At 52.4% G+C, this 18,047-nt stretch overlaps 1 protein-coding gene across 2 annotated transcripts in view; it reads left to right on the plus strand.

Annotated features, from left to right (window-relative positions):
- CFAP251 (cilia and flagella associated protein 251) overlaps positions 1-11,923 on the plus strand; it is a 50,937-nt gene extending 39,014 nt beyond the window's left edge. For both annotated transcript variants that reach the window (XM_059676083.1, XM_059676081.1), the window contains 5 exons: positions 232-322; positions 550-693; positions 8,105-8,333; positions 9,451-9,552; positions 11,657-11,923. In XM_059676083.1, coding sequence (XP_059532066.1) covers positions 232-322; positions 550-693; positions 8,105-8,333; positions 9,451-9,552; positions 11,657-11,793 — 703 coding nt within the window. In that variant the 3' untranslated portion in view covers positions 11,794-11,923. The remainder of the gene's footprint in view (positions 1-231; positions 323-549; positions 694-8,104; positions 8,334-9,450; positions 9,553-11,656) is intronic.
- The last annotated feature ends 6,124 nt before the right edge of the window (positions 11,924-18,047 follow it).

Genomic DNA, 18,047 nt, shown 5'->3' on the forward strand with positions numbered 1-18,047 from the left:
GGATATCACTGTCACTAAGGCGTTCGACCTGTACCACCGGGCACCGCGCTTGGAATGGAACTTTTCATTTTTGGTTCATCATGGAGGGCGTTTTCTTAACAGGTTTACAGAGACCCTAATCGTAGCTGCGCCCCGGAATAGCCTTCGGAGGCCCGCAGGGCCCCGCGGCCCCGGCCCAGGCTGCTGGCGCTCGAGAGCTTTCTAACAGTCCCCTTTCTGCTCTCGTTCTAGCGCCCTGGAGGCAGCTGTTTCTCTTGGGGGTGAAGACTTGATCCCGTTCTATGGCCTGGTGTCTGGTGGCAGGGAAGGAAAATTCTACAGGGTAATCGTCCTCAGAGTAAACACTGCCGGTAACATCGAGTTAGGAGTTTGCAAAACACAGTGTCCGGGGGTAACCCTCGTGCTTTCCCCCCCAAAGCTCTTTTTCTCCCCTCCCCTCCCCCCCCACTGAGCTCGAAATGTACTTTCTAGAAAATGTCCTTGGAGCCTTAATGGATCTTCCCACCGAAGCCACAGCGCACGCTGTGTTTCCATTCTGCTTCCACGCAGGAGCTGGAAGACTATTTTTACTACTCGCAGCTCCGTAGCCAAGGTATCGACACAATGGAGGCCAGGAAGGTGTCGGAACACATTTGCCTGTCGGAGGTGCCTTTTGTCATGAGAGCCATCGGCTTCTACCCCTCGGAAGAGAAGGTAGGCAGGAGAGCAAGGACCGCGGGGGGATGTGCTCTTCAGGAAACCGGCCCGGAGACAGCGAGCTCGGGTCCGCGAGAAGCACTGAACATGATTCTTGCGTAAGTGGCTCAGGCGGAAGGTCCTGGGAGAGCAGACGAGCTCCTAAGAACATCCTCCCCTGCAGATGCTCCTAAAAGACAGGTTCCTCGCCACCACAGGCGGGCGCTGGTCAGAGCGAGGGTCTGGGAGTCAGCGGGGCTGGCCTGGGCGGGGAGGACCAAGGAGGCGATGCCTGAGAAGCGCTCGGTGCAGGAAGAGCTCAGTGACAGTTCTTCCCCATGGGGCTGCTGCTAACCTGGCCCGTGGGGATGGGGTGCCTCTGGGAGGCGGGGCTCAGACAATGTCATCTCCGCATGACCTCCCTAAGCACCCCAGCTGTAGGGGGGGGCCTCCACAGGGGCACCGGCGACACTCCCAGGAGAATGTTCCCCAGAGAAACTGTGGTTTAAAATGCAATTGAGCCCGGCCGGTGTGGCTCAGTGGTTAAGCATTGACCTGTGAACCAGGAGGTCACTGTTCGATTCCCGGTCAGGGCACATGTCCAGGTTGCCGTCGCAATCCCCAGTGGGGAGCGTGCAGGAGGCAGCACAGCGATGATTCTCTGTCATCATGGACGTTTCCAGCTCTCTCTCCCTCTCCCTTCCTCTCTGAAATCAATAAGAACATATTTCTTAAAAATGCAATTGATTGGGTTTCTTCCTGATTTTAAATGTTAACACATCAGGAAAGATATATAAGTGGAATGAAGAAACAATTATAATCCCTCTGCATGGGCTAAATGGTTGTTCATATTTTAAATCACATACACACACACATTTATTTTAATTTTTTAAATTCTTACCCCAGGATATGTTTTTTTTATTTTATATTTTATTGATTTTTTACAGAGAGGAAGGGAAAGGGATATAGAGTTAGAAACATCAATGAGAGAGAAACATTCATCAGCTGCCTCCTGCACATCTCCTACTGGACATGTGCCCGCAACCCAGGTACATGTCCTTGATGGGAATCAAACCTGGGACCTTTCAGTCCGCAGGCCGACGCTCTATCCACTGAGCCAAACCAGCTAGGGCTCAGGATATGTTTTTATTGATTTTTAAAGAGAGAGAGGAAGGGGGGAAGGGGAAGAGAGAGAGAGAGAGAGAGAGAGAGAGAGAGAGAGAGAGAGAAACATTGTTTGCCTTCCATATGCTCCCTGACTGCGGATCAAACCTGTCACCTAGGTATGTGCCCTGACTGGGAGTCGAACCCACAACCTTTTGAAGTACAGAATGACGTTCCAACCTACTGACCCCCCCCCGGCCAGGGTTTCTCGCTGTGTTTTCAAGGTGCCCCCACGTTGTAGCGTGACTCAGTCCTGCATTCCTTTTCATGGCTGAATCATATTCTACTCATTCATGTGGGCAGGGCACATCTTATTTCTTTCCCTTCATCAACTGGTGGACACCTGGGCTGTTTCCACCTTTTGGCTGCTGTGAGTAACACTGTCATGAGTATTTGCGTACATGTCTTTGTTACTAGTAGAGGCGTGTTTTGACTTCTCTTGCGTGCACACCTGGGAGGGATATGGCAGCGTCAGTGGTGACTCCATGGTGAACTGTTTGAGGAACTGCCAGTGTTTGTTGCCTGTCTCTCTATCCATCCATCCATCATCTATCTCCTCTATTTATTTGAATTGGTTGGGGTGGCCTTGGTTAATAGGATCACACAGGCTTCAGGTATGGACTTCTGTGTTATAAAGTCTGAATACCAGTGTCCTTTTTCCACACTATTTCTGGGTGCAGCTGCAAGGCAGGATCGAGATTTCGAAGAGCTGCGGGCCCCTCGCCGACCCTCGGTTGTGGGTTTGGAACAAGATGAAGGACTCGCCCTTCTGATTTGGAAACCTTTAAAAACATTCACGTGGGGCAGGGAGGAGTCCGGAGGTGTTTGAGGCCCGGGCTCTGATGAGCAGCTGGGAGAAGGTCACCAGGAAGGGCCCTGTGAATGGGTGGTGGTCTCATCTCTGAGTCACCCACCACAGACGACAGGGACACAGCTCTGTGGCCGGGCACTAAAGGCGACTGTGTCCAGTGGGCAGGGCTTGGCGCTCCGTGGCGTGTCCCGGGACAGAGAGGCAGCTGCCATCCAGATGTGGTTACTGGCGGAAGCAGAGGGCAGCTGTGAGTCACACAATGATGCAGAAATAGCAGGAGTGTCTCCAGATGTGACTGTGTCCTGGCCCTGCCCACCCCTGACGCCTGCCCCAGGTCAGCGCAGGAGCACGGGGGCGGCAACACGAAGGTGATGCTGTGACAGAAGACTGTCTCCTTGTTGCGGAGCACGTTCCCGAGAGCTCTGTGCGCCGGGAGGAGGAGGAGAGCCCTCCCGGAGTCTGTGGAACTGTCGCAGAAGAACCCGGCTCACCAGACGCCGTTGACAGAAGCGAGAGGTGGCCTCCGTGCAGATGCATGGTGACCCCTCCTGTTAACAGGGAGGCTGTAAAGCTTAATTGTGAAGCATGGTTCTGAGGATATCAGTGGCTTCCTGCGGTCGGCGGCAGGATCACCAGCCTGAAGGCCTGTGGGGTGGATGTCAGAGGCGGCCGTGCAATCATCCTGGGCCAGGTGCTCCGGCCACCAGGCACAGGCTGCCCTCGTGTCACAGGCCGGGCAGCAGTGCCACGGAGAGGCCAGGTGCTGGGTGTCTGATGTTTAAAAGCTGTTGAATAAATACCTGCCCTGACTGTTCTCCCCTTCAGCACGGGCTGGTTCTAACGGGGGTTCTGGACTTCTCAGAGTTTCCCACTTGGATGGGCAGCGTGGGGGGCCAGGCCAGTGACCTGCTTGCCTTTTCACCCGGGCACCTTCCTTGGCCACCCTTCAGCCCTTCCCTGCCCTCCCTCACTTCCACTCTCTAAAAATCAAGGAGTCCAGCCCGCGTGGCTCAGTGGTTGAGTGTCGACGTATGAACCGGGAGATCAGAGTTCAGTTCCTAGTCAGGGCACATGTCCTGGTTTTGGGCTCATTCCCCAGGAGCGGGTGTGCAAGAGGCAGGCAATCAATGATTCTCTTTCATCGTTGATGTTTCTATTTCTCCCTCTCCCTTCTCTTTGAAATCAATAAAATCAATGGAAAATCTCTGTATATGAAAGGCTAATATGCTAAGTGTCTGTCTGAATAATGATGTCACATAGCAACACCCGGCTTCCTCTTCCCCCTAGCAACTAGTTTCCTTGGAGTTTCTTCAGCCAAGGAGCACTACTTGCTTTATAGCCAGGTGGAAACATTTTACACTTTAACCAAATGTCTGTGAAGCATTTTCCCGGGCCTCATCTCATTTGATCCTCACAGAAGTTCTGGAGTAGGTAGATAGGAGACTCAGTGGAATCCTCTTTTCTTTTCATTAGCCGGGAAGTGGAGATTTAGAAAGCTTAGAAACTTGACCCGCCTGAAAAGAAGTAAGAAATGGTGAACCTTGAAAATGACTTCAGGTTTTCTCTCTGTGCAGAATATAGTCAAACACTGCTGCAGTTAAATATTTTACCCTTTGTTCTCCTTGCATGATCTACAATAATAATCTGCTTCATGTTGATATTTACTGCTGTGTTGCTGACAATTATGTGAAAGAGAAGTTGGGGTTCTTCACTAGGCTGTAAAAAATTTAGCTAAATCAGAAAGCAGCTCTAACTAAGCAAATTTATTCTATATATAGAAAAGGTTGAGTTGACTCGCGCATGTGTGATACATATAAAGCTCTTACTGGCGCCAATCACACGCATGTGTTTCAATCTGTCATTGTCAATCGTGAATTTAGTTGACACTTCTAGAGAAAGGGCGAATAGCGATATTAAAATATTTCTTCTAATTAACTTCCTTTCAATGTGCACAAATTCGTGCACTGGGCCACTAATAAATAAAAATCAATGGAAAGAATATCCTCGGTGAGGATTAACAACAACAAAATAAAAATAACATAAAAACCATAACACCACCCCACGCCCATTAAATCAGCATCTCTGGGGATGGGACTAGGGCATCAGGACGTTTTAGCTCTCTGGGTGAATCAGAGGAACCACTGCCTTAGCGGAGGGTGGGCCTGTGACAGAATGCCAGCACGGGCCAGCCGGGCGCCCGGGCGGGTAGCGTCACGCTGGGGCATCGGGAAGGCACTCGGTGTTGCGGTTCCGTCTCTGAGGTTCCTTTCCAAGCATGAACTCTGTTTCGACACGCAGCAGAACCTGCCTTCTCACCTACCACTTGCAGAGTAGGCTCGGGGAAGAGATGTCAGTGACGCCGAAACTGCCAGCTCTGCCCCTTGAGCAGGGGAGGAGTAAGAGGCGAATCCCCATGCAGTGGATCACGCTGAGGACACGCCGTGCTCTGCTCTGGGCACGAGTGACTTCAGGCACCTTTGGGTTATCTTTGGGTTAGTCTCCTATTTCTGAATTGAGTCAGATCATATATCACATTTATATTTTACATGTGTCACTTATATTATTTATGTACTTACAAAGTGTAATTTATATTATACTGGAGGCCCAGTGCATGGATTCGTGCACCAGTGGAGTCCCTCGGTCTGGCTTGTGCCCTCTCACAATCCGGGACTCCTCGGGGGATGTCAGACTGCTGGTTTCGGCCTGGTCCTCTCAGGCCAAGCCAAGGGACCCTACCGGTGCACGAATCCATGCACCAGGCCTCCGGTATGCATATAAGATATTTGGTTAATCTCTTCCCATCCTCCCTCCCTCCCCATTCCCTCTGAGACTCATCAGTCTGTTCCATGTTTCCATGCCTGTGCGTTGAGCGTCTGCCCCCTTGATGTACAGTGCGTGTCATAGCTACCGGTTGAACAGTTGAAAGGTCGAACGGTCACTTAAGCTCTTGTATATATGGATTATAATTACATATAAGTGGCAAGGACATACAAAGCATAGCCACAGGCCCTAGCCAGTTTGACTCAGTGGAAAGAGCATCGGCCTGCAGACTGAAGGATCCCGGGTTCAATTCCAGTCAAGGGCACATACCTCTGTTGCAGACTCCTTCCCAGCCTGGGCACTGGTCAGGGCTCATGCAGGAGGCAACCAATCGATGCGTTTCTCTCACATTGATATTTCTCTGTCTTTCCCTCTCTCTTCCACTCTCTCAAAAAATCAGTGGAGAAATATTCTCGGGTGAGGATTAAAAACAAAACAACACAACACAACAAAGCATAACCACAGGGGTAGTTGCTGCCTGTTGAGTACTTGTTATGTGCTAGGCATTACGTTTAGCACTTTACACACATGGTCGCAGTTAGCTTCAAAACAGTCCAATCAGATGTTTTACCATATCACACCCTTTTTCAAGATGAGGAAACCGAGGATGAGGAATGTTAAGTTACTCCCCCAGGTCACGTAGAAAGTGGCAGACCCAGGGTTTGAACCTCGGCCTGTCATCAAAGATCATACGTACAGCCCCAGTCTCCACTGGCTCAGTGAGTAGAAGCATGTGTATATAATAACACTTAAAATTACATAGTACATTATGTAAAGAATGTGCTCCGGGATAGTGTTTTATTTGTAGATAAAATTATACGTAATCTAACATGCAATTGTGTATAATATAAGCTCACTAAATGCTATATATGAAACAGTGTTACCATTTAAAGCTACTTTTATACTAGCAATTATAGTTCATTGGTATCCTAACCAATGATGTAACATTTTCAAAAGTTCATTCCCAGAATGTTGCATTGAGAATATGTGGTTTCTTTGAAAATATTGGATACTAAGACAGTGTTAAAGGTAAGAAAGGATTATATATATATATATATACTAGAGGCCCGGTGCACAAAAATTTGTGCACTCGGGGGGGAGGGGGGGGTCCCTCAGCCCGGCCTGTGCCCTCTAGCAGTCTGGGACCCCTCGGGAGATAATGACCTGCTGGCTTAGGCCTGCTCCCGGGTGGCAGAGGGCAGGCCCAATCCCTAGGTACAGCCCCTGGTCGGGCTCAGAGCAGGGCTGATTGGGGAGTTGGGGCGCCGCCCCCTGTCACACTCAAGGCAGGGTCGATGGGGAGGTTGTGGAGCAACCCCCTGTCACACACAGAGCAGGGCCCATCAGGGGGGTTGGGGCTCTGTACCCTGTCACACACAGAGCAGGGCCCATCAGGGGGTTGGGGTGCTGCCCTCTATCACCCACAGAGCAGGGCGGATCAGGGGGTTGGGGCGCCGCCACTCTCACACTCAGGGCAGGGCTGATGGGGAGGTTATGGCTCTACCCCGTCACACACAGAGCAGGGCCCGTGGGGGGGGGGGGAGCTCCCCCCTATCAGGCACAGAGCAGGGTGGATAGGGAGGTTGGGGCCCCGCCCCTGTCACACACAGAGCCGCAGGGCGATCAGGGGGTTTGGGCGCTGCCCCCTGTCACGCTGATCCCGGTGCTGGGAGGCATATTACCCTTTTACTATATAGGGTAGAGGCCTGGTGCACGGGTGGGGCCGGCTGGTTTGCCCTGAAGGGTGTTCTGGATCAGGGTGGGGGTCCCCACTGGGGTGCCTGGCCAGCCTGGGTGAGGGGATGATGGCTGTTTTCAGGCTGGGGGTGACTGAACTCCCAAACGCTCCTTTTTTCTTTTTTTTCCTTTTTTTTTTTTTTAATTCTGGGCCAGCTTTAGCTTGAGGCTTGGCTCCAGCTCTTAGGCCTAGGCTGAAAGTAGGTTTCTGGCCTTTGCTTACAATGTTGCCAATCTGCTGGCTGAAGTTGGGCGTATTTGTTACAGAGTTTCTTAAACTGCCCGCTCAGAGGCAGCGGCAGGCGGGGAACGTTGGTTTCCTCCGTCACTGAGGCAACCAAGCCTCATGTTAGTTTCAAGCTGCCTGGCTGCCCGCCGCCATCTTGGCTGACAGTTAATTTGCATATCTCGCTGATTAGCCAATGAAAAGGGTATCGGTCGTACGCCAATTACCATGTTTCTCTTTTATTAGATAGGATATATAATCAAATTTGCAAAAAATCAACCCCATAACACACATGATCTAAACTGTGAACATTTGTCTGTTGTCAACCAGTATCACCTCAATAAATTGAATAAAAAATGAAAAATAAAAAAACCCACAAAACACACATTTGTCTGTTACCCTCTGATTTTTAGAATATATGAAAAGTGCCAGCCCGGCCAGCATGGCTCAGTGGTTGAGCATCGACCTATGAACCAGGAGGTCACGGTTCTATTCCCAGTCAGGGCACATGTCAGGGTTGTGGGTTCAATCCCCTCTCCCTTCCTCTTTGAAATCAATAAAAATATATATATATATATATATATATATATATATATATATATATAATTTATATATATATATAAATTTTAAAAGGTGCCTTTCTGCTTTTTTATTTTTTACCTCTTCCCTAGATCGATGATATATTTAACGAAATCAAATTTAGTGAGTATGTGGACACTGGAGAGGTAATTGACAAAATCACCTTACCGGATTTCCTGAAAGTTTACCTTAACCACCGGCCACCTTTTGGTTACACCATGAGTTCCATCCAGAAGAACTTCGACATTCTGGGCTACACCAACTCGGAAGGAAAGAAAGCCATTCGAAGAGAGGATTTCCTGAGGCTGCTTCTAACTAAAGGTGAACCCACAGATAGGGTTATCTCGCAGGCCCTTGGGCCACGCCCCCTGGAGAGAGGCGAGCTGGGGCGACAGGACCATCCCCCTCCAGCATCTTTACCTTGACAGGATGCGCTTAGTGGCCCGCACGGCCCGCAAACGGGAGGTAGCGGGAAGGATGCTGACCTGGAGGCCAGAAGGAGGCCCGTCATGCCCCCATGACTGACACCTCGAGGTTCCCTGTCCCCACTTGACAAGTGCCAGCCGTCCATCCCACGGGGCGATGATGAGGCGCAGTTGTGAAATAAATGTTTTTCCTTTTCCCCTGCTATCTTCCCCATGATTTTATGTGAGGAAGTCGAGCGAGCTCTCTGTGGGTGATCATTTTATCTTAGTCAAACCCGGGGATCGAGGGTTGTGAGGGAGTTCGAAGAAAAGCTGAGGGCAGCCTCGATGAGAAAGTTGTCTGATGTCTCCATACAAACCCCCAAAGAATGACCCCTGTGGGAGTCCCATTTTTAACACCATGTAAGGATGTATGTGTGGCAGCAACATGGGACTCTCTAGATAAAATTTTTAAAAAGGTTTTAAAGTTGATTTTTAGAGACAGAAGGAGAGTGCAACATTGATCCGCTGCCTCCTGCATGCCCCCTACTAGGAATAGAGTCCAAAACCTGGGCATGACTGGGAATGGAACTGGCAACTTTCGATGCACCAGACAATGCCCAACCAACTGAGCCAGGGCTCTAGAAAAGGAAATCGTGCCTGGCCGTTGTGGCTCAGTGTTTGAGCATCAACCTATGCACCAGGAGGTCATGGTTCGATTCCGGGTCAAGGCACATTCCCAGGTTGCGGGCTCAGTCCCCAGTGGGGGTAGGGGGTTGCAGAAGCAGCCAATCAATGCTTCTCTCTCATCGTTGATGTTTCTATCTCTTCCTTCCTCTCTGAAATGAATATATATATATATATATATATATATATATATATATATATATATATATATATATATATATATATATTAAAAGAGAAGGAAATTGTGGAGTAATTCTCTTTCAGACCTCACAGTGTTGATTCTAAGCTTTGACACCTGGCTTAGTCCCGAGAGCTGACCAGCCACCCTTTTCCTTTCCGCTGCCCAGGGGAGCACATGACGGAGGAGGAGCTGTCCGACTGCTTCGCCACGCTGCTGGGCCTGAACCCCGAGGGCTGGACATCCGAGCCGGCCGCCTCCTCCCTCAAAGGTACTGGGGCCGCCCTGTCCTGTCCTGTCCTGTCCTGTCCGGGCAGGCCGCTGGGCTCACTCACTTGCTGTCGGCTTACGTGCGTTTGTCTCTCGGGACCTGTGAGAGCCGCCCTCCCTCATACCCTGCATACGACACAGCAAGTCTGCGGGGACGGCCATGAACACGCTGTGAAAGGGCTAGCGAGCGTGGCCGTGTCTAGGCCGTGGTCCCGCTGTCTGTCCCTCCTTCGTGCCGCTGGCCTGGCGGCTTCCTTTACACCACCGCCCCGTCTTCGTCTTCCCGGCTCGGGCGGGTGACGACTGGCCGCCAGTAGAGAACACAGTTCGGAAGCTGTTTCAGAAGAAGAGGAATTGTCCAGAGGGACTGGATTAGAAGAGGACAGTGACTTGGTAGGCGGCACACGCCCAGCTTGGAGCTGCCAGACTTTAAAGGTTTCTTTGCTGCTGTTAATCCTCACCTGAGGCTACTTCTCCATTGATTTCTGGAGAGAGTGGAAGGGAGAGGGAGAGACAGAAAGAGAGAAACATCGATGTGCGAGAGAATCATCCATTGGTTGCCTCCCGCACGCGCCCCAACTGGGCCGGGGGTCAAGCCTGCAACCTAGGTATGTGCCTTTGACCTGAATCGAACCCCGGACCCTTCAGTCCGAGGGCCGGGCCGGTGCTCTGTCCGCTGAGCCAAGCTGGCGAGGGCGACTTTAGTTTTTAATGGTCATCCCTCCTTTCCTGAGGATTTCCTGCCTCCTCCTACTCCACCGGAGGGAGGAAAATGGCCCTGCGATATGGGTTGCAAAGTCAAGCTCAGGAGGCACCCATCCAGACCCCTCTCCTGGGCCGGCCTGTGCGCACATGACTCCAGTGACGCCCCAACTGGGCCGGTGACCCCGCGGTGGGCAGAGCCACCCTGTTATTGCGACTGGAGTCAGCAGCAACGGTTTCTCACCGGCCTGCCCTCTCCCTCTTGTGCAGTGGGGCCTTGACTTACGAGTTTAATTCGTTCCGAGACTGAGCTTGTTAAGGAGCTCGTTAACTCAAATTACTCTATCAACTCAATGCAAAAAATCGGCCGAGAGACAGCTGGTATCCCAAAAAACTCGTTAGTCGGGACACTCGTAAGTCAAGGCCGCACTGTATTGTCTGTACCCAATATCTTTTTATTTTATTTTATTAAGTTTCTATTGATTTCAGAGAGGGAGAGAGAGAGAGAAACATCCATGATGAGAGAGAATCATTGATGGGCTGCCTCCTGCACGCCCCACACTGGCATGTGCCCTGACCGGGAATTGAACTGTGACCTCCTGCTTCGTACGTAGGTCAATGCTCAACAATTGAGCCACCCTGGCTAGGCCATCCCATCCCCAATTTCAAGTGAGACAGCGATCCTGAACTCAGTTCTAGAGCCCGGGATCTGATGGGTCACCGCCAACCCGCCCCCTGCCCCACCCCATTCCTTGTGATCTCAGGGGGTCTCAGAATGTAACTTTCCCAATTATTACGTATTTAGTGTTTCTAAGAGTCTCGAAATGGTGAAATCGGCAATACCATGTGATTAAGGCAGTGGTTCCCAACCTTCCTAATGCCGCGACCCTTTAATACAGTTCCTCATGTTGTGGTGACCCCCAACCATAAAATTATTTTCATTGCTACTTCATCACTGTAATTTTGCTACTGCTATGAATCGTCATGTAAATATCCGATATGCAGGATGTATTTTCATTGTTACAAATTGAACACAATGAAAGCATAGTGATTAATCACAATTATATATGTGTTTTCCAATGGTCTTAGGCGACCCCTGTGAAAGGGTCTTCGACGCCCAAAGGGGTCGTGGCCCACAGGTTGAGAACCGCTGGATTAAGGCTTTCCAGTGAGGTTTGTAGATTCAGGACCCCAGTGGCCCAAACCATAAAGGAAGGATTGTAACCAGACCCCTCCCCCAACCCCACAACCCCCGCCCTCCGGGGGTTTTCAAGGAATCAAAGCCAAACCACAGCACAAAGCACCTGTCCCCTCTGAGTATCGCTTCCTTGCATTTCTGGGAAAACGCTCTCGCGGCAGAAGCCCAATCGTTGGGAAGACACGTGCGTTCTCTTGTCCGTCAGGGTCGGAAGTGCGCTGGGAAGAGGAGCTTCCGGAGGAGATCACGGCGGAAATATTCGTCACCCACATCCTGGGCCTGAACATTTCACCCGGTTTCGAACAAGATGCTGAGGTCAGCGAGGGTGCAAGGGAAATCTGAGGGACAAAGGCCTTTGTGTGTGGGGAGGGGTTTTTTTCCCTCCAAGAGGCAGTACTTGCCCCGTGTTTCCCTACCCCCATGCCAGTCTTTAAAACATGTAGGCATTAAATTAAAAGCAAATTTCTGTTAAGCAGTGGGATTCACCAAGTTGGACGTTCCACTGTTTCTGAAACAGACAAGTGGGTGGAGGCATGACAAGCCAGGCAAGGCTGCCGCAGAGGGTTAGGAGGGGGAGCGGGAGGTGGTGGGGTCTCCAGGGGGCCTCAGCCGGCAGCAGGCCTTCCTAAGGACACGGGTGACCTATTCCCTTCCCCGCGAATGCCCGCCGGGCCCCGGCCCACTGTGGCCCAGTGTGGATGGGACCTCCCACGCCTGCTGTCAGGCTGGGGCGGGGGTGCTCCTGGCCCCCGGGAGTCTCTCGCTCACGGCTTCTCATCAGCAAAACACCCAGGCAGCTGTGCGTGGCGGTTATGAAGAGCACCGCTGGCCATGCTGAACTCCGGTGGCAACTGTCAGAGAGAATGCAAAAGGCCCAGAACCCTGTGTGCGCTGCACCTGGACCCGCAACCACAGGCCGCCCTGCCCCCCACACAGCAGACACCGGCCTGGTGGGTCCGCCGCCTCACCCGCCGTGGGCCTCAAAACACGCAGAAGGCAAAAGCGGGCCAGCCCCCCAGCTCAGGGGCTGCTGCGGGAACACACTGCGTTTTTAGCGGTGTTTTGACCTTAAAAAGGACGTGCCATCGTTGGTAAACAGGTGGAAGTTAGGGTCTGATTTTAGAGTTTTGTCCTCGGTTAGGAGGTCTCCTTTTTCAGGCAGATGTGCCCGATGTTATCCCCGACACATGCGCAGCCCAGCACGCCTCCCACCCAGACCGGGCCCTTCCCCGGGGAACTAGCCTGGCGGGCAGCGCTTCTGAGCCCTGCCCGGGTGCTCTGTGGTCGGCGCCCGGGCTGTGCGTGCAGGGCCGGGTCTGTGCGCAGAGCCTTCCCCGCTGCCTGGCGCCCACCTGGACCGCAGACTGGAACCGTCCGCCCGGACCAGCCGTGTCACTGCGACCTTGGGACGGACAGCATCTCGTCGCGTCACCAGGGCTAGCTCACATTTTGTTCTTAAAACAAAACAAAAAACAAGCTCTGTGGATCAATTTTGCAGCTGCTGAGGGCTTCAGAGACATATTACCAAACAGCAAGCCAGTTAGAAAGTTCTCAGGGACATTTTAGGGAACAGGAAACCCCAAATGACTTGTTCTCTTCAAACAACAACTCAGAATTGGATGCAGTCTAGACACCAGACGCTTCTTTCTCTTTCTTTTTTTTTTTTTTAAATTTATTTCAGAGAGGAAGGGAGAGGGGGAGAGAGAGAAACATCAATGATGAGAGAGAATCATGAATCGGCTGCCTCCTGCACGGCCCCCACTAGGGATGGAGCCCGCAACCCGGGCATGTGCCCTGACTGGGAATCGAACCCGAGACCTGGTTCATAGGTTGACGCTCAACGAAAGAGCCCCATCAGACGCACCAGAGGCCTCTTTCACCGAGCCCGGCGCACTCTGATTTTGTTCTTATCGACGGCACATATTGGGGTAATTGTCTTCAGCAGAACCAACCAGGGACCACTTGGACCCACTGCGGCTGGGCCACTATCCCACCCAGGCTGAGCCACGCCCCCTGCGCTGAGCCAGCTTCCCGTGTCTCTAAGTCAGCGTGCGGTCCTTGTCAAAATATCCAGGGACAGCAAGATCCGCGTCGATGACTTCCCACTCCGCTCCCAGCCCAGCCCGGCCTGTGGGGCCCTTTCTCACCTTCAGGGCTCCTTTCTGCTGGCCCTTTGGTTCTGCTGTCTCTCAACTTGTCTGACCAGCGCAGAGCAGCGCGGTGCACTCAGCCCCGGGAGGGCCTCTCCCCCTCCCGTCCCGGGCCACACAGGTAGTGGGCAGGAAGGACAGCCATCCCAGGGCACCTGCCCCCCAAGTGAGCAGAGAGCTCAGACTCGCCAACCGCGTGGGTGGCGGAGCAGCGATGCCAGAAAGGGAGGAAGGAGATTGGAGACAGGACTGTTGGGCTCGTACATCAAGCCTGTTTTGTAATATTCCTTTAAGCTAAGCTAGCAGAGGGTAGTTACCCGACCTGTGAGTCGGGTGGCAGCTTGCTGCAGAGCCCCAGTGCCCGGATCTGTTTATTACCGTCAGCTTTGAAGCAGCTGCCTGTAGGGAAACGCTGGCCAAATCCCTGAGGTACACGCTCAGGCTGAAAACACCAGGTCTAGGCTGGCCGGGGCTGAAGGACACGGACCTTTAAAATGAGACCCCCCTGCCCTAACTGGTTTGGCTCAGTGGATAGAGCATCGGCCTGCGGATTCAAGGGTCCCGGGTTCGATTCCTGACAAGGCATGTACCTTGGTTGTGGGCACATACCCAGTGGGGAGTGTGCAGGAGGCAGCTGATCGATGTTTCTCTCTCATTGATGTTTCTAACTCTCTATCCCTCTCCCTTCCTCTCTGTAAAAAATCAATAAAATATATTTTAAAAAATAATAAAAATAAAATGAGACCCCCCTGCATTGCCTCGAGGTGCTTGCAGAGGACAGACAGCACCAAAAAGCATGCGGGGATGGCCCTCTGAAAACAGAATACTATTTCAGATGGGGCCCTGGCTGCTGACCGACCCACCCCAGTTTGTGGCTTGCAGAGTTCGGGGCATGTAGAATAGCAGTGGTCTCCCCAACACCGCCATGAGCCGCCCCCACAAACCCCACTTTCCACCGCAGACTCCCAGCCCCCTCCCACGCAGGCGTCAAAAACTCCCACATAGTTTTCTGCTTCTCCTATGTACTCGCTCCTGGGCACCCTTGGGTGCAGCTCATCTCTCAAACCTCAGTTTCCTCCCGGGATGCCGGATTCCCAGGGTGGTTGTGAGGATTTAAGGAGATGGTGCGATTGAAGCGTGAGCTGCTGGCAGGAGGCAGCGCTTAAAATAGGACAGCAGCTATTATTATGACAGGCGGACACGGTGCCTGAGACGTGGAGAGAACGAACCTCTCCTATCCCAGAGCTTTCCCACCAGTTAGCGCTCTCTGCTGGTTTTGACAACGGGCCCTCAGTAACCACTTGTGGGCTGACCAAGTGAATGAACTTGAAGCTCCGGTGCCCTTGTAGGAGCCGACTTGGCTTTTGAACAGCAGCGCACGCCAGTCCTCACTGGCCCTCTGCATCGGGATCGGAAGCCGGTCCCTGCAAAGGGCGGAGAGGAGTACACGCTGGGGCGCCCTCAGCAGACGGGCTGCGGCTCAGCTCCTGCGCCGGGCCAGCGGCCATTCGGGGAAGAAGGACCGCGGCCTTGTTCCGATCAGATGGAGTTGCAGACACGGACATGTGGATTTCCTGAGAATTCCCACATATCACAAAGCCATCTTCTTTTTATTACTTCCACCATTTAAAACTGCAGAAGCCATCTTTCTAGCTCGTGGGCCCCCCGAAACAGCAGCCCCTGATGCGCCCCACAGGCCGGAGTCTGCTGTACCCCGCAGGCCGGGATCCACTCCGCCAACAGATGTTCACAAACACGGCGAATCTGTGCAGAATCCTTGGCTGGCTCTCTTCCAAACCGTCTCGAGCAACAAGAAAAGGCTGGGAAACGGTCACCAATGGGAGGGGACGGAGGGGACACGACGGTGAAACGCAGTGGGAACCTGGATTTCTGGAGAAACGGGTGACGTCGACATGAAGTCTGTAGTGTGTGGCGTAGTTCAGCTAATTTCTTAGTTCCCATCACTGTGTCCTGGTTTCATAAGACATGCGCCCGGGGGAAGCTAGGTGACGGGTCCAGAGGGACGCTCTCGGTTCTGCCTTTGCAACTCTCCTGTAAATCTAAAATTATATCAAGATTTAAAAAAAGAAAAAGCAATCTGGCCCTGGCTAGGTAGCTCAGTTGGTTAGAGCATCGTCTGGATATGGCAAGGTTGTGGGTTCGATCCCCAGTCAAAAATCAACCACTGAATGCATCAGTAAGTGGAACAACAAATCAATGCTTCTCTCTAAAATCAATTTTAAAATATATATATTTTTTATTGATTTCAGAGAGGAAGGGAGAGGGTGAGAGAGATAGAAACATCAATGGTGAGAGAGAATCTTTGATCAGCTGCCTTCTGCACACCCCCTACTGGGGATGGAGCCCACAACCCAGGCATGTGCCCTGACCAGGAATCAAACCGTGATGCTCAACGACTGAGCCACACCGGTCAGGCCAATAAATCAACTTTAAAAAGAACAAAATCTGTGCCCTAGCCAGTTTGGCTCAGTGGGTAGAGCACCGGCCTGCAGACCAAAGGGTCAATTCCAGTCAAGGGCATGTACCATGGTTTCAGGCTCCTCCCCGGCCTGAGCCCTGGTCGGGGCTTGTGCAGGAGGCAAAAGCAATTGACGTGTTTCTCTCACATCGATGTTTCTCTCTGTCTTTCTCTCCGTCTTCAACTCTCCCTAAAAATCAGTGGAAAAATATCCTCGGGTGAGGATTACCAACAACAATAAAGAACGCAACCTGCACCACCTTTCTGAGGCAGTGACCCCTGATTATCCCCATGGTCTGCCCTACGTCAAGCAAGTGCTCCTGGGGCCAGTCAGGCCGCTGCTCCCGGGTCACCCCACTTGCTGTCTGTCCTCTGCAAACACCACGAGGCAGTGCAGGGGGGTCTCATTTTAAAGGTCCGTGTCCTTCAGCCCCGGCCAGCCTAGACCTGGTGTTTTCAGCCTGAGCATGTTCTTCAGGGATTTGGCCAGCATTTCCCTACAGGCAGCTGCTTCAAAACTGACGGTAATAAATAGATCTGGGCACTGGGGATCTGCAGCAAGTTGCCACCCGACTCATAGGTCGGGTAACTACCCTCTGCTAGCTTAGCTTAAAGGAATATTACCAAAAAAAGAAAAGCAAACAGCCCAGGTGATGCAACAGTCTCTCCCAGCAGTGCAATCCTGAGTATGGGGACCGGCCTCGGGACAGTTACTAGTGGGGTGCCTGTAACTTGAGCTCGTGTTTCCTGAGCTGCGGAAAGGCCTCCTGCCTTCCTAGGTCACAGCGGGTATTCGTCATGCCCAGGTGCCAGGCCTCAGGCCCAGGGTGATGGCTGCCCACCCCCCCCACCCCCGCCTCTCTCCATCGCTTGAAGTCACTCACGGTGCAGTGGGGACGGTCAACACCAAAGTGTCCGTCCTGGTGAAGGGAGCAGCGGGTGGGGTGGTGAACCTCGGGTCCCAGGTACAGAGAAGTGGACAGCCCTCGTGGCAAGAGGGCGGGGAGAACATTGCAGACAGACGGGGGCACAGTGCGCCTTGGAGCCAGGAGCCACACGTACGTCGCGTCAGGCGTGGAGCCACCACGGCGCGGCTGTTCTCTCACGCCACCACGGCGCAAGGTGGAAACGCTCACAGTGGGTTTCAGCCCTGAGTTGGCATGTCTTCTTCTTAATTTTCTAGGGATCCCAATGTTTTTTAAACACGTAAGCACGGTTTTCTCGGTGATCTCGTTGCCCCTTCACTCGCGATCACGTTTATGCATTTGCCTGCGTCCCCTGGTGACCCCAGAGGGCAGCCTTGCTGCGGTAAAGCTCCAGCAAATGCTGGCCACTCCCCCTCCGCAGTGCGGCCCAGAGACCCTCTGGTAGTGACCCAGTGTCAGCGCAGTGGCTAAGCTGAGACACACTGTGCGCGAGGCATGGTTCCTGTGCCTAAGAAGGCTACATCGCAGGGAGGGAAGCGTCAATAATTACACATCTGGTGCCATGATATAGGGGCATCCAGAGCAGACGGTGGGAGGGAGGGGATCAGGGAAGGCAGAGGAGAAATTACATAAGCGAGGCACTCTAAGCCAATCTGAGGGGTGCCTGGGGGCGATGGCCAGAGAAGGCCGAGGTCACATTATGGATGGCCTTGTGTGCTGAATCAAGGAGGTTAAACCTGACTATTTAAATGAAGGCGAAATGGAATAAGTTTGCTGCTTAGAGGCATAGAACTGGGTGATGGGCAGGAGGGTGTGTCTGGGGAAAGGGACAAGAGTGAGGAGACTATTCAGGGAGGGGGAAGGATTACAACAAGAGACAAGGCGTTCAGGATGTAAAAAGAAGCCAGATGCAAAAGGACACATATTATACAGTTTCTTTTATGTGAAATGTCCAGAATAGGCAAATCCATAGAGACAGGAAGGAGATTCCTGGTGGCTGGGACTGGGGAGGGGAGAGGAAGACTGACTGCTAATGCAAGT

The sequence above is a fragment of the Myotis daubentonii genome, chromosome 19 (assembly GCF_963259705.1).
Source record: "Myotis daubentonii chromosome 19, mMyoDau2.1, whole genome shotgun sequence".
Lineage (NCBI taxonomy): Eukaryota > Metazoa > Chordata > Mammalia > Chiroptera > Vespertilionidae > Myotis > Myotis daubentonii.